This window comes from Phlebotomus papatasi, chromosome 3 (assembly GCF_024763615.1).
Source record: "Phlebotomus papatasi isolate M1 chromosome 3, Ppap_2.1, whole genome shotgun sequence".
Classification (NCBI taxonomy): domain Eukaryota; kingdom Metazoa; phylum Arthropoda; class Insecta; order Diptera; family Psychodidae; genus Phlebotomus; species Phlebotomus papatasi.
Genome location: NC_077224.1, coordinates 81929001 through 81943459, shown reverse-complemented (window position 1 = coordinate 81943459; position 14459 = coordinate 81929001). Strand labels below are relative to the sequence as shown.

Here is a 14459-nt window from a genome sequence, read left to right as displayed (position 1 = left end):
ATATTGGCTAAATTAAACATAACAAAGCAGTAATCAGTAACCAGTATTGTTGCCATCATAAATATGACCTCAGTTCTAAATATTGATACAGGTGCTCAACATTCTTCCATTTTCATTAGGAATTTCCTTCTTTTTATCAAAAAAGAACAAAAATATTTCTTCAAAAAAAAATCTTCCGCAATTTAGCACTGGGAAAGAGGAAAGACCGATAAATGATTGTGAACTCGAAGAAAAAGCCACAAATTGAGCAATGAATTCTGATTTATTGCTTAAGAAAGCTAAAGAATCAATTCTAATGAATATTTCATTTGGCTGATTGAAGATGTTGTTAGTAAAGAAGGTTTTTTTTTTCTCAATGATAAATATTAAACAAATGGAAGTATTTCTGAGAAATATAATAAAATAAAACAAAATCTAATCTTATTATTCAAATAAACAAGTGTATCATTGGGAAATTGATCTGTTTAGCATAAGGTGAAACTTCTTGGCAATTGGGCGCGGTTTTGATCTGATATCTAGGGAATTTCCAGCTCTGACTCATACTTCTCTAAAGTGTCTAGTGACTGCGGAACACTGATCATTTGACAAGGGATTAGGCCTCCCCTAAAAAAAAAGAGCCAGGAGTCTATGGAAAGTGTCCATGCTTTGAATAGATTATTGACCTACGGAATATACCTTTGGGATCATCTCGAGCAGAAGTTGCGTGCTGTAGAAAAGTATCATGAACAACATATGGAGTAGCCCCCTTTGCAGTATCCTCCCCATATGTCGTGTCTTGTCCAGCCACATACTCTATGCGAGGTGCTCCTCTTGTGGGGGACAACAGTGGCGGAGTGTGAGGTGAATTTGTGGTGGATTCCGAGAGCGAGAGCCACGCTCAAGATCCCCCTCCAAACTATATGACTCTTGGGATTGAGTGAGGTTTGTATAAAAGGCGGCTGGAGAATTAGAATCTCGTTCACATTGCTTCCACCGACCGACAATAATACAAAGCTCAATAGCTAAGTTTAAACCTATCCCCATATACATCCAGTACTAATCCACTTGAGACCAATTGTGTTAGTTCTTGCTCCAAAAAGACTTTAAATTGTGGTGAAGTTTTTCTTTTAAAGAATTTCTATAAAATCAGTTCTTTCTGTGTATCTTGATCTTCAGGTGAGTTAAAGTGCATTCTATTTTAGGCATATTATTTTAGAACTATATAAAAATATCAGTAAAACATCTCGTTTTTTCTTAATGAAATTCTACGGTGCTTAAAATTGCAAGAAAACCAACATTTTTTGTGCATAAATTGTGAAGCTAAAAAGTGAAATTTATTGGCTTTAATTCGATTAATTGAAGTGTGATAGCTTGACATTTCAAAATTCACATTCTTAGCAGAATTCTAAATGGGACAATTAATTAAATATTGAGGAAAAGTGTACCAATTTAAAAGCATTCAGTCGGTTTGCCAATTTCTGAATAATTTCTTCATGACAAAACCTTTTTTTTAATTTGTTCTTTGAGATCAATAAAATTTTAAAATACCTTTTAAAAATATTGTCGCTTGAATTATTTAATGTCGTAAATCAAAGAAAGTTTCAAAGCTCGAAGATTTTTTTATTAATATTTTAATAGAAAACATGGAAAATTGTTCAAATAATCTAAATATTCGTTTCTTAATAGTGATGTATTCAATTTCCGTATTAGATATCATCAAATAAAAGTTATATACTATTATTTTATTCACAAATAAAATTTCAATCAAAGTGAAATAGCCTTTCTTACTATTCGTGTTTATGTAAAATTTCATCCTTCGTTTAAATCAATTTAGTATCTTCTCTATTTTTGTGGCTCAATTAAGCAGTGTAAAAAAAAACCTTGCAAGTTTTAAACAAAAAAATTTCATGGATTCCAAAAATATAAAAATCAAGGAAAGCGAAATACCTTTGTGATACTTGATGAGCTTGATAATGAAAGCGACATTATATGAGCTTCAGACCTAAGACTTAGCCATATGGCTTAACTACTCTAGTCAACATTTACATCCCTTTTTTTCTTAAAAGTTTTGCATATGTCTATCTTATTCTTTCATACTCTTCTTCTTCCTTTTAACATCAGATCAAATTAAATTTAGTTCAGTCTAATTTCGAGTCGAAAAGAATGGGATAGACTTATGCAAATCTTTCGATAAAGAAAGGGACATGAATTTTACTTTCATGAAATTTTACCGATCTTAAAGGTGTGTCGGAGGCATTAGGATTGAATTGTTAAGGATAAATGACCTATTACATTCTAAAAAGGCAATAAAATTGGTTGATATTTGGGATTTTGAGACCTTCAGACCACTTTATAGATAGTGATCAGTCCAGAGGCCTCTCAACATTTCATTTTTCCTTACATTTTTGCATAGAGGCACTGAAGACTATTGGCAAGTTTTTTCCTAAAGAGAATTGACTTATCAATCTGATATATTTAGAAATCGTGCATTAAAAGCTATATTAAAATACATATTTCATAATGTTCGCCGAAATAATACAAGAACTACGAGTAAATTTGTTTCAGTCGTGGTGCAGTATCTGCAAAATTTTTACAAGGAGAACTGAAAAATAGCTTCACTTTTTATCAGGCTTAATGGCCCCTGGATCAATCCTAATAATTATCTACCAGGTGTTTATGTTTTGAAAGTTTTGAGTATTTGATCTAGAATTTAATATATTTTAGGTTACATTAGCAAAGTTGTGAAGATTCTTGAAGTCAATGTTCTGTACACAATAATTCTGTTTGATTTTTGCCATAAACGAGGAAACCGTAAGCCAAGACTCACACCAAAAACCAAGTCAACTCAAATTCAATCTTAAGTCACGAATCTCAATGGTTTTTTTTCTGTAAATTGTCCTCACCAATGGTAAGGCACTCGAATTAAAAGAATAGAAAATAAATAATAGATCTAAAAAGAAGGTGAAATCTTTAAGGAAAAACACAGTAATTTGGTGTGTGTCTCGGATAGTAAGAAAAACTTTTTATAGCACAACTTTGAAAATTGAAAATTCATAGGACATTCCTCGTAGAAAAAAAAAACAATTATTAATTTTAATAAAACAACAATAAAATAAAACCAAATATATAATTTTTCGAAAAAAGAGTCTCTTTCTATAAAAGTTTTATTGAAGGAATTAAAGACATTAATTGAGGAAATCGACTCTTATGTTCGCAAAAGCTGTTTTTTATTTATTTATTCACGGATTATTTATTTTCCTTCCTAATTTTGTAATAAGCATTTCTAAGGATTAATTGAATTAAAAATCCGGAAAATTAACTATAAAACTTACCAGGAATTTTATTTTTTTGAATACCACTTAAACTTTGAACATATTGTTCTTTTCTAAAATTAAATTTCTCCTATGTTGTTTTCTTTTACCGCATTTGTTCTATTTTTAGAATACTATTTTTGTAATTTAAGTAAATAATTTATTATTATTAGCAGTCAATGTATAATTTTAAAGCAAAACTATTTTTGTCAAAAAACAAATAAGGGAAGTGAGGCGCATTTGAATGGGGGCAGCTTTAAAATTGAGCTTTTTTTCTTTCATTTTTAAATGGGACTAAGTCTTATCATACTAAATTGTTTTTCTTTGCTAATCAATTACATAAATATTGTCGAATGGATTTTCTGCATTATTTTATTATTTTTTAAAGAATTAGAGACGTAATTAAATTCAGACCTTCTTTCAGCAACTTAATTCAAGCTGCAGCTCGATAAAAAAAAATAATGTAAAAAAAGTAAAAAGAAATCTAAAACTCTTCTGAGTTAATTTTTCATTAAAATGTAATTGTAATACAATAGAGCAGTAGGGTAAAGTGATAAAAGTTGGACATAGTGCTACAAGTTGGACAATTCGCCGATACAAGTTGAATATGGCTTTTTTCTTGATAAATACAGTACAAAATTTGTTTTTAAGCACATGGAACCAAATTATAAAACTAAAGCATTAAAAATATACAAACAAAAATGAAGTACTAAATTTATCAAAAAAAACCCTGTCCAAATTGTACCATATTGTCGAACTTGTACCACTTTACCCTATTCAATTTAGAATTTAATGGCGCTGGCACACCTTTTCAATTGAGTGAATTTTAACCGATTGAAATTGTACCTCTTACTCTTTCAAAGCGAAATAAGATATATGTGTCTCTTTCTGTCAAATGAAAACTGAAATTGAAATTGAAATTTTAAATTTCATTTGACAGAAAGAGACACCCATATGTGATTTCAGTTTGAGAGAGTAAGAGATAAAATTTCAATCGGTTAAAATTCACTCAATTGAAAAGTTGTGCCAGCGCCACAAGAAAACATTGAAATTTTCATGTAAATTTTTCAAAATGGAAATCAAGAGTTTTAATCATTTATAGCGCTGGTACACCTTTTCAATTGAATGAAATTCAATCGATTGAAATTTTACTTCTTACTTTTTCCAACTAAAATAAGATATACTTATCTCGTTCTGTTAAATGAAAATTGTAATTTCAATTTCAATTTCAATTTCAATTTTCATTTGACAGAAAGGGACAGCTACATCTGATTTCAATTTGAAAGAGAAAGAGGTAAAATTTCAATCAATGGAATTTTATTTAATTGAAAAGGTGTGCCAGTGCCATTAAGTTACATCCAGTTTTGGAAAGATTTAGGTTTCTTACAGACCAAAATTTAAGCTTTTGTGACTCCAACATACCTTTTATATCAGAAGCTTGAAATCGAAATTCGTACCGCTATCTTTCTCAGACGTTTCATATATCTACGCATCTTTTAAACGGGTTTCGGACTGGAGGCTTAACCAGTTCTTGAAGGGCCTAATATCCAATATAATGGTCCCGGCACACATCGATAAAATTTCAATAAAGCTAAATTCACATCTCTTTTTCTCGCACTTCAAATTCGATTGACCTAAATTGAATTTGTTGTGATATTCAAATGAAGAAGAAGAGTACGAATGAATGGGACAGACATATGCAAAGCGTATAAGAAAGGGATTCGAATTTCGACTTCCTGAAATTTTCCTCATCTAAAAGGTGTGCCGGAGCCATAACAAAGCATTTTAATAGTTCAGAAATTTTAAATCGAAATTTATATCTGTTTCTTTCTAAATCGTTTTATATATCTATCACTCTTTGACGTACTCTTCTTCTTCTTTTGATCATCACCTTAAATTTACTGTATTTCAATGCAATTTAAGTCCTAAGAAAGAGGGATGGATAGGGGAAAGCTTTCAAGCTTAATAAATATTTTAGGCTTCGCACTTATTCTACCTTCGAACACTTCATATTTTTTCCTTATTCCTTTAAAGAATCTGACCTTATAACAAAATATTTTAATAGCCAGTCCTATGTCAGACATTTCCTGAAAAAAATAGGTTAGATTCATTAAAGGAATAGGGGAAAGCGTGCTACCTTCGGACGACTCAAGCTTAAGACAATTCAATTTTTTCTCTATGTTCCTTATGAATTTCATCCATAGCTATTTTATGAAAATTTGAGGCATTAGACTAGCATTGGGACTAGCTATTAAAATATAATATTACAATGGGCTAAATTTATTTACGATTTCCTATTACATATTGATGGTGATATTCTGTTAATGGTGGCTCTAGCTCACCTTTTTAATCTGTAAAATTTCATATAATCGAAATTCATATCCCTGTATTTCTTAAAAGCTTTGATTTCCTCTGGCTATCTAGGAGACTATATGGACATCTAGTTTTATTAATATTGTTTGTTATGCTACTGGCACACCCATTAGTTCGGTATAATTTCATGAAATCAAAATTCACATCCCTTTCTTACTTAAAAAAAAATTGCATAAGCCTGTTACACTCTTTCGAATGCTTCTTCTTCTTCTTTTAAAAGTCATAACAAATTCAATTTAGTTCAATCTAATTTTGAAATCGAACGAGTAGAATAGGCTTATGCATTTTTTTATTTTTATTATTTTTTTTTTTTGAGAAAAAAAAGGACACGAATTTTGATTTCATGAAATTATAGGGGAAAGTGCCCATGCTTTACACGGTCCCAAGCTTTACAATAGCTCAATTTTTCGTATGTTTTTCAATAAATGTGGCTCATCTCTTCTATATCTTAAAAACTAGGGGAAAGTGTCTTGTTTTTAAAATATATTGCGGAGTCATATTTATTTAGAAACATAGGAAAACTTTAGTCATTGTAAAGCTTAGGACCGTACAAAGCATGGGCACATTCCCCTACTGAGCTAAAAAGTGTGCAAGAGTCCCATAATAAAAGAAGAATAGGTGTCCATATAGTCGCCTAAATAGGGAGAGGTCCCTGGCCTGCTTTAATTCTGATCGGAAGGATTTTTTTTCTGTCGTTAAATTTGGCGAAGATTCATAATTGGGTATCACTCACCCTGATCAACAGTTCTTTGTGAAAAAAATACAAAAAAATGAACTTAATTTGCAAAAACGCAAAAATACCTTCTGCATTCTAATCATACAAGCCACATACATTTTTCCCTACCTCCTTCAATAAATGTCCCAATCAATAAGAGTAATAAGTAATGAGACACAAACATGTCACATAATTTTTTAGTAACATATTACATCTTGTAATATTAAAAAATTTCATAATCATTCCAAAGTGTAAAATTGTCAAGATTGCGAAGAGATATGCATTTTTTTTTACTTTTCTACATTATGCCAGACAAAAAGAATAAATTTTTCATCATATCAATATGTAATTTATGCATGATAAACCAGTTTGAAATTCTCTATAACATCCAGCCCAGCCACATAAAAACCTATATCAATATCAATTTCTGCGTGTTGTTCAAAATCACACGACATAATTAATTAAATAATTTCCGTTATAAATCAAAAAATTATTGCATAATTTGCCCACCATTTACCAGTGACTTCTTTCGTGTTTGCCTTTTTAGTTGCATTCAATTCACAAATCACGACACTCTTCTTCTCTTTGTGAATTCCCTTTGCGCCTTCCCTATTGAGTAATTTTCCATCATCACTTCTCTGACCATTTCCCCTCTTTCGCTTTTATTTCGGCGGAAGATTATCTCGAATTCTACACAAAACGTGATAGCATCAAAAGCCCCATTTACATAGTCAACTTCCTTCTGGCGCGATGATCCAAAAACCATTTTTGTTATTTTTTCCTTTTGGGTGAAAATTGGGTCAATTTCATTTATGAATAGAAAATTATTCAATGCGCAACTTTCTTCAAAATATGTTTTGCTTTTTGCCCCCTTCCCCCCAATGAAACCCAAAAGAAAAAACACAGAGAATCGCCCCCTCGAGACACTCATTCATCATCTTCCGCCTCCCACTGGGCACATCTCCTCGCCAAGTGCCTTTTGAATCAAGAAAAAATCTCAGAGGAGTTACAAGTTTATACCCAAGCTTTTTATGAGTATTCACGCTCATATCATCCACTATCAAAAGTGATTGTGCCTCATTGAAATCATTCACCATCGAGCGGATGTGTAAGAAGTTGATTGAATTAAAAAGAAGATGGGTGATTGCTGAAATAGGAGGAAGAACTTGTAGAGAATGGAAGAAGCACAGAGAGAGAGAGAGAAGAGTCTCAAGGCAGATCTCACAAAATCCTTTTGCTCCAATCTCACTTCTTTCTTTTTATTTTTTATTTTATTTATCTTTTTTTTCATTTTGCACATCCCATGCCACCGACAATTTCTCACACCGATGCGTATTTGAATAATAAGATAAAATTGCGCTTTAAATCACTGAACTTGTACTTGAATTGGGTGTACTTAAACTCTCTTCCCCGGAGAGCACAAATAGAGAGACCATTTTATTGAACTTCCGTTCGCCACTAAACACGCGAAAATACAGGCTTATGAAGGAAAATGTGACGCAACATACATAAAATTGAAATATTATTACTTTTATAGGTGTTAACAATTGTTTTTATAGTCCTAATGAAAAATTCAATCATCTTTGAATTTTATATTGCAATTTTTTTTACATGAAATGGACGTAAGATTCAATATAGCGATGCGATACTATACAACGCGATGCGATACGATATGACACGATACCATACACTTTCATAACGAATTTGTGATCCACTAAATTTGAGATTCAACTTTAGGTACGATACGATACAATGAAACCCGATGATATGCCATACGATACGATGCGATACGATTTGATACGACGCGATGCCATAAAAAGTACTTTCGTAACAAATTTGAAATCCAATAAATTTAAGATTCAACTTAGATGCAATACGATACGATGCGACGTGATACGATACGATACGACGTGATGCGATACGACGCGATACCATACACTTTCGTACGAAATTTGTAATCTAATAATTTTAAGATGCAACATAGAGATACGATATGATATGATACGAAACGATATGATACGATGTATTGAGATACGATACGATATGACACGATACTATACACTTTCGTATCATATTTTACATCCATTAAACTTAAGATCCAACTTAGAGATACGATACGATACGAAGCGATCCAATACGATCCGATTATATGTCAAACGATACGATACAATTTGAGACGACGTGATGCCATAGAATATACATTCGTACCAAAATTGAGATCCAATTAATTTAAGATTCAACTTATGGCGATATGGATCTAGTTTGAATCTGCCAGCCGTAAAAATAAAATATTGAAGAAGAAAAAGAAGAAGAAGAAGAAAATTCAACTTAGAGATACGATGCGATACGATATGATGCAATACATGTTCGTACCGATTTTTTAGCTTTTATTTTCCTAATATCGAAGGTAATAATTCCTACACATTGCACTGAAGATTTCTGATCTAATAGGTATAAGATTTAACGTAGGGTATAATGCAATACAGTACATTACGATGCGATGCGATATGATATATCATATTCCTAATATCAAAAGTAATAATTTCTAAGCTTTGTGTTGATATTTCTGACCCAGTAGATTTAAAATTCAGCAAAGGGTACAATACGATACGACACAATACGATGCGATGCCATACGACACAACACGACACGTTATACTAATATAGCAAATTTGTAGATCTTCTCTTTTTACTTCTAATATTGAAGTCCATCATCTTTAAATATTGCATTGAAGCTTGGAAATCTATTAGATCTAAGAATAAACTTATAGAGATACGATGCGATACGACACGATACGATTTTACAGGAAACTTTTATGATCCTAATATTCCTAAAATAGAATTCAATCAAACTTAAATTTTGAGTTACAAGAATAAGAACAAATAGTGTTAATATTCAATATAGCGATATAATACAATACAACACGGTACGATACAATACGATACGGTACGACACGATACGATGTGATTTTATATACCAAATTTTTAGTTTTTCTTTTTTGTTCAGAATATTGAGGTTCATCATCTTTAAATATACCATTGAATATTGGAAATCTAGAAGATCTAAGGCTAATCCTAAAAGGTGCGATGGCGATACGATACAATACGGTTTTGCAGCAAACTTTTATGATGCCAATATTACCAATATAGAATACAACCAAATTTAATTTTTGTATCACAAGTTTAAAATCAAATTGTATTAAGATTCAATGTAGCGATACGATACGATACGACACGATCTTGTATACCAAATTATAATTTTTTGTTCCGAATATTCAAATTCACCATCCCTAAATATTCCATTTAAGATTGCAAACCTAGAAAATTTATGGTTAATCTTAAAAGTATGATGCGATACGATACGATACGATTTTGCAGCAAACTATTATGATCGCAGTATTACTAATTTAGAATTCAATCGAATTTAATTTTTGTATCAGAAATTTAAAGTCAAATTGTATTGGGATTCAATATAGCGACACGACACGATACGATACGATACGACATAATGCAACATGATACAATACGATTTTGTAAAAAACTTTAATCGTTTTAACATTCCTACTGCAGAAACTAATTATGTCTAAAATTTACTAGATTTTAGGCATAACATAGCAATGCTGTGGGCTGTGCGATACCATACAATACCATATGATACGACAAAACGCGATACGATTTTGTAAAAACCTTAATCGCTTTAAAATTTCTACTGTAGAATTTTATTTCAGCCCGACTTTTTTTTCAAAGATTATTTTGAAGATTTGCGCTCAAGTAAATTTCAGATGCAACATAAAAAAAGTGTGTAGTACGATACAACTGCAATACGAATTCAGAATGGAATCACAACCAAATTTTGTATTGAAAACATGATGTCACGTAGGTTAAAGATTCAGCCAAGCGAAAAAATGCTATCAGATACGATTCTAAATCAAACTTCTAATGATTTATTCAGTTTTTATTAGTTTTTTCAAATTAAAATTAATTATTCATTCATTCTATTGCCACAAAAGCTTTTCAACAATCTTTTAGACATTTCCGCTGTTATTAATCGTTCCTTCTGTGCAGTAGATCCGTGTTGTCGCGTGCCCATTGCAATTTTTATTAATAAGTCATATAACTCAATTTTTGCATTTTTTATAGCAATGTTGACACCTTGATTATGAATTTTAAATTAATTTTGTTCGATCACGAATGGTTATTTTTATTGTTAACATCAATTAGCTTGTTGTTCTTTTATCACATCATCGTGTGACTTACATGACTGTTGTGATAGAATGGATAGAATAGTGATAAAATTGAAAATCTACATCAATATGTCAAACATTTCCCAGAAAGTTTGTCAAAAGGAGGTCATATTTTGTGATTTTCTGTATAGGACTTATGAAGCTGTTGTAGAAATTGGTTCAACTATATGAACTACTCTGAAAAAAAAAATGTTTTGTTAAACGAACAAATGTATTTTGTTGAAATTTTGCCAAAAGGATGTTATTTACCAATTTGACAAAACTTTTTTTGCATTTTATATGGAAAAACACTCTTTTGACAAAACTTTTCCATATTCTCCATATATTAAAGAACATCCTTTTTACAAACTTGTCTAGTTAATTTGACAAAACATTTCTTTTTAGAGTAGTTAAACGTTTTTCCGGTCTAACATGGTTTGCAATAAACGTGCTGAGTAACAAATTAGTTTGTCAAAAAGAGGTCATAATTTGTAATATGCTGTGTAACATTTACAAAAATGGAGGTAGAGGGTGGATCTCATTTTCGAATTTCTTAAAGGTTTTGTCAATGCAAAAAAACATGGTTTGTAAAAGTGTTAAGTTACAAACAAGTTTGTCAAATCACAAAGCTTCACGTCTGTTCATTGGCTTTAAAATTCGCGTTCAAAACTTTAGACCAGAGGTGTGCAAAAACGTTTTGACCGGAAAAGCGTTTTGACCGTTAACGTACAAGTTTCTTTTGACGTTTATTCGGTTTCAAACGGTTCCTGCACACCTCTGCTTTAGACAAACCTTATTTCCTGAATACTCTAGCATAAATTCGTTTCCAGCATTCCCATTTTCGCCATGATCCTGTACATTTAGCCAACGCTTAAGAATGTTCACTGGCACAAAATTTTCTCAAGTAACAGAAAGAATCTCAATGCAGAATACAAGATAGAATGCAAGATAGACGCCAAGACAATAATTATGGGATTTTTATGCACAAAAAATTATATTCACATAAAATGTTGGAGATAATGATGCAATTGTCCATTTAATATTGTCTGCACGATAATTGCGTGCTATTCGTGTCTAAGCATTTTTAATTGAAATTCATTTTTTTCCCTTTTCTTCCCGCCCTGCTCGCCATCGGATAGTTAATCTAGACAGGAAGACAGAGAAAATGCAGCGAAAAATCTTCATCCTCTTGGCCCTGTTTGCCCTCACCTATGCCCGACCCACGGAGAATGATGTCCCTGCAGCCAAGGATGTTGCTGCTGTTGAAACAAAAGACAGTCCTGCCGCCCAAGTAGATGATTCCTCAAAGTCAGTATCTGACGAGACTGTGGAAGTGGCAAAGGCTCTTCCGGTGGCTGAGAAACCAGCATCACCAGCAGCCGAAGCTGATGCATCAAAATCCGAAGAACAGAGAAAGCTGCCAGAATCTGTGGAATCCAAGGAAAACTCCAAATCTGACGAAGATCTGCCCAAACCTGAGGAACCCAAAGCCCTGCCAGCTGCTGGTGAATCAGCAAAACCCGTCCAGGAGGAGAAAAAAGTGGAGGCGGATCTGAAGAAGAATGAGGCTGGAGCAGCTCCCCCAGAGCCCGCTAAGGCTGAGCCTGTGGCCGATGATGCTGTCCGACAAGTCAGAGACACCGAGGAACCCAAGGAGGAAGCCAAGGAGGCTGAGAAGAAGGAAGAGAAGAAGCCCACAGAGGACAAGAAACTCCCAGAGGAGCCAAAAGAAGCTGAAAAACCTGCTGCTCCTGCCGCTGAGGCAGCTGCTGAGGCAAAGAATGTCCAGGGAGACGAAGCTCCAGGTGCCAAGAGAAATCTAGATGAGAAGACACCCGCCAAACCCGAAGAGCCCGCTAAATCCGAACAACCTGCCAAACCAGAACAACCACAGCAGGCACCCAATGCAGCAGCACCAGAAGCCCCAGCTGCACCAGCTGCACCAGCTCCACCTGCTCCACCAGCAGTCCCTGCCGCACCCCAACCCCCACCAGCCACCTCTGACAGCCAAGAATCCGCCGAACCCAACTCCCAAGAGAGTCAGGAATCCAACGAGTCTGCTTAAGAGCACGGAGACACACCTTTTACAGAATCACCCGCCTCAGAAAACTTACTCCCAGAGAAAGGTCAATTTGGCAAAATCTGCAAAAGCTCAAAGATGGCGGACTAACGTCTTCTCCATTTCAAAATTTACAAACTTTTACAAATTTTGCCCAATTAACCTTCCTCTCTGAGCTCCATTATAATCTCACAATACACAATTTCCTGCGCAATTTAGCGAGTAGCAATCTCTTTTTCCCCCCAATTCCCCCCCCCCCAACCTTCCCCCTTTCGATTTTATAATTTTATTAATAATTTGTAATTGTAATGCAATTAACGATTATGAGTCATTTTTTTTACGTCGATCAAATTATTTTGAGTGACACGAGATGAATAAAAGAGGGGCAGAACAACAAATCAAGAAAAAAAACTATAAATTTTTTAAAACTATTTTAAGGCTATGTTTGAGACATTGTGAGATCAGAGTAACAAGACATGTCCTATGGAAAAATGACAATAGAGTAAGGACACTTCCACTGAATATCCTCTAAAGAGGCTGTGGAAGTATCCATGGAACTGATGGAATGTCAAGAGATTACAAAAAAAAAAAATGGAAAGACATAGCTTGTAATTCTCCCTAGTTCTTAGTTAAATCAATAAAGATAGAATTTACAGATGGAAAACAATTTCTGTTTTTTTTCTCTCCTTCTGTCCATGGTAAATTAATGTGAATTGATACATCCTACACACAATTTCCACGCGCAGAATTGCAACCAGAAAAGAAAAATTGCAAATAAGATAAACTACATGCTTGACCTTGTTGACCATTTTCTGGTTATGAGTAATACAGTGCGATTCTCATGCACCTTCGTCAAATTGTTAAGTAATCACGAAGGTCTAGGTCACTGACTGGATTATTGGCAATTTGACACGATGGAGATACAGAATCATCGCAAAGCGGTAATTGCATTTTTCAGGTAATTCTATTGGGAAAATTGTACAAGTGTGAAAGGTAAAACACGAAAAGCAATTAATCCCACCACCCGTCCACATGGGAAAAGACCAAATTAAAATTTTCTTAACACAGGAATTTCCAATGTTATCGACAAACTCATTAGCAGTACATTTGATAAATTCGCAAATTATACTGGATATCTCTTAGTTTCGCAACTTCTTTTTCATTCTGCTTAATTTATTGCAAGATTAGCACTTTTTTGCACTCAATTTAATGTGACACGAGTCTCTGTCTCTACTAGTTTATAAATACCTATGTTTCTTTTCAACAAATCTAAGATAGTAAATCATATGTGACCAAAATATCGCAATGGACTTGGAAAATAAAAAAAGAACGTCACTAAAAATCCACACAATTCCCGACTGATTGAGCAATTCATCAAATAAATTTAATCTGGTCCAACACGGTTAAGAAATATGCCAAATAAGAGCATTGAACTAAACAAAATAGTTCTATAATAGGACCAAAAGAGAGGTCAATGACCTAACTCTAAGACTTATAAAAATAATTTGGAGCTTAAATGCAAAAACAGATATAAATCATCAAAAGTCGTGTAGGGTAAATTGAGCTAATTCAAAACCTGCTCCAAATGGAAATTTTTCGTTACTCCAAATGGAAACGTCACTGTTTTCATGGTAAATACAGTACGAAATTATTATATTTATATATTTTCTATACCACAGTTTCATTATTTAGTTAATTTTGCTCCAAATAAAGCGAAAATCCATTCATATTCACAAATTTTAATTTGTTAATTTCTCAAAAAAATTAAAGGCTGCAGCAAAATGGTGAATATTTTGGTAA

The 14459-nt window shown here is 33.1% G+C and overlaps 2 protein-coding genes across 3 annotated transcripts in view; one reads left to right on the top strand and one right to left on the bottom strand.

Moving 5' to 3' along the window:
• The window catches only part of LOC129806043 (serine/threonine-protein kinase S6KL), a 56304-nt gene that overhangs the window by 25621 nt on the left and 16224 nt on the right, over nucleotides 1–14459 (bottom strand). The window lies entirely within an intron of this gene.
• LOC129806048 (neurofilament medium polypeptide-like) lies at nucleotides 856–13323 on the top strand. Of its 2 annotated transcripts, none has more exons than XM_055854364.1 (2): nucleotides 856–1155; nucleotides 11740–13323. In XM_055854364.1, the coding sequence occupies exon 2, from the start codon at nucleotides 11766–11768 to the stop codon at nucleotides 12663–12665; it is 900 nt and encodes a 299-aa protein (XP_055710339.1). In that variant the 5' UTR covers nucleotides 856–1155; nucleotides 11740–11765; the 3' UTR covers nucleotides 12666–13323. The 2 variants fall into 2 exon arrangements, with proteins under 2 accessions (XP_055710339.1, XP_055710340.1); XM_055854365.1 differs by having other exon boundaries at nucleotides 950–1155; nucleotides 11749–13323.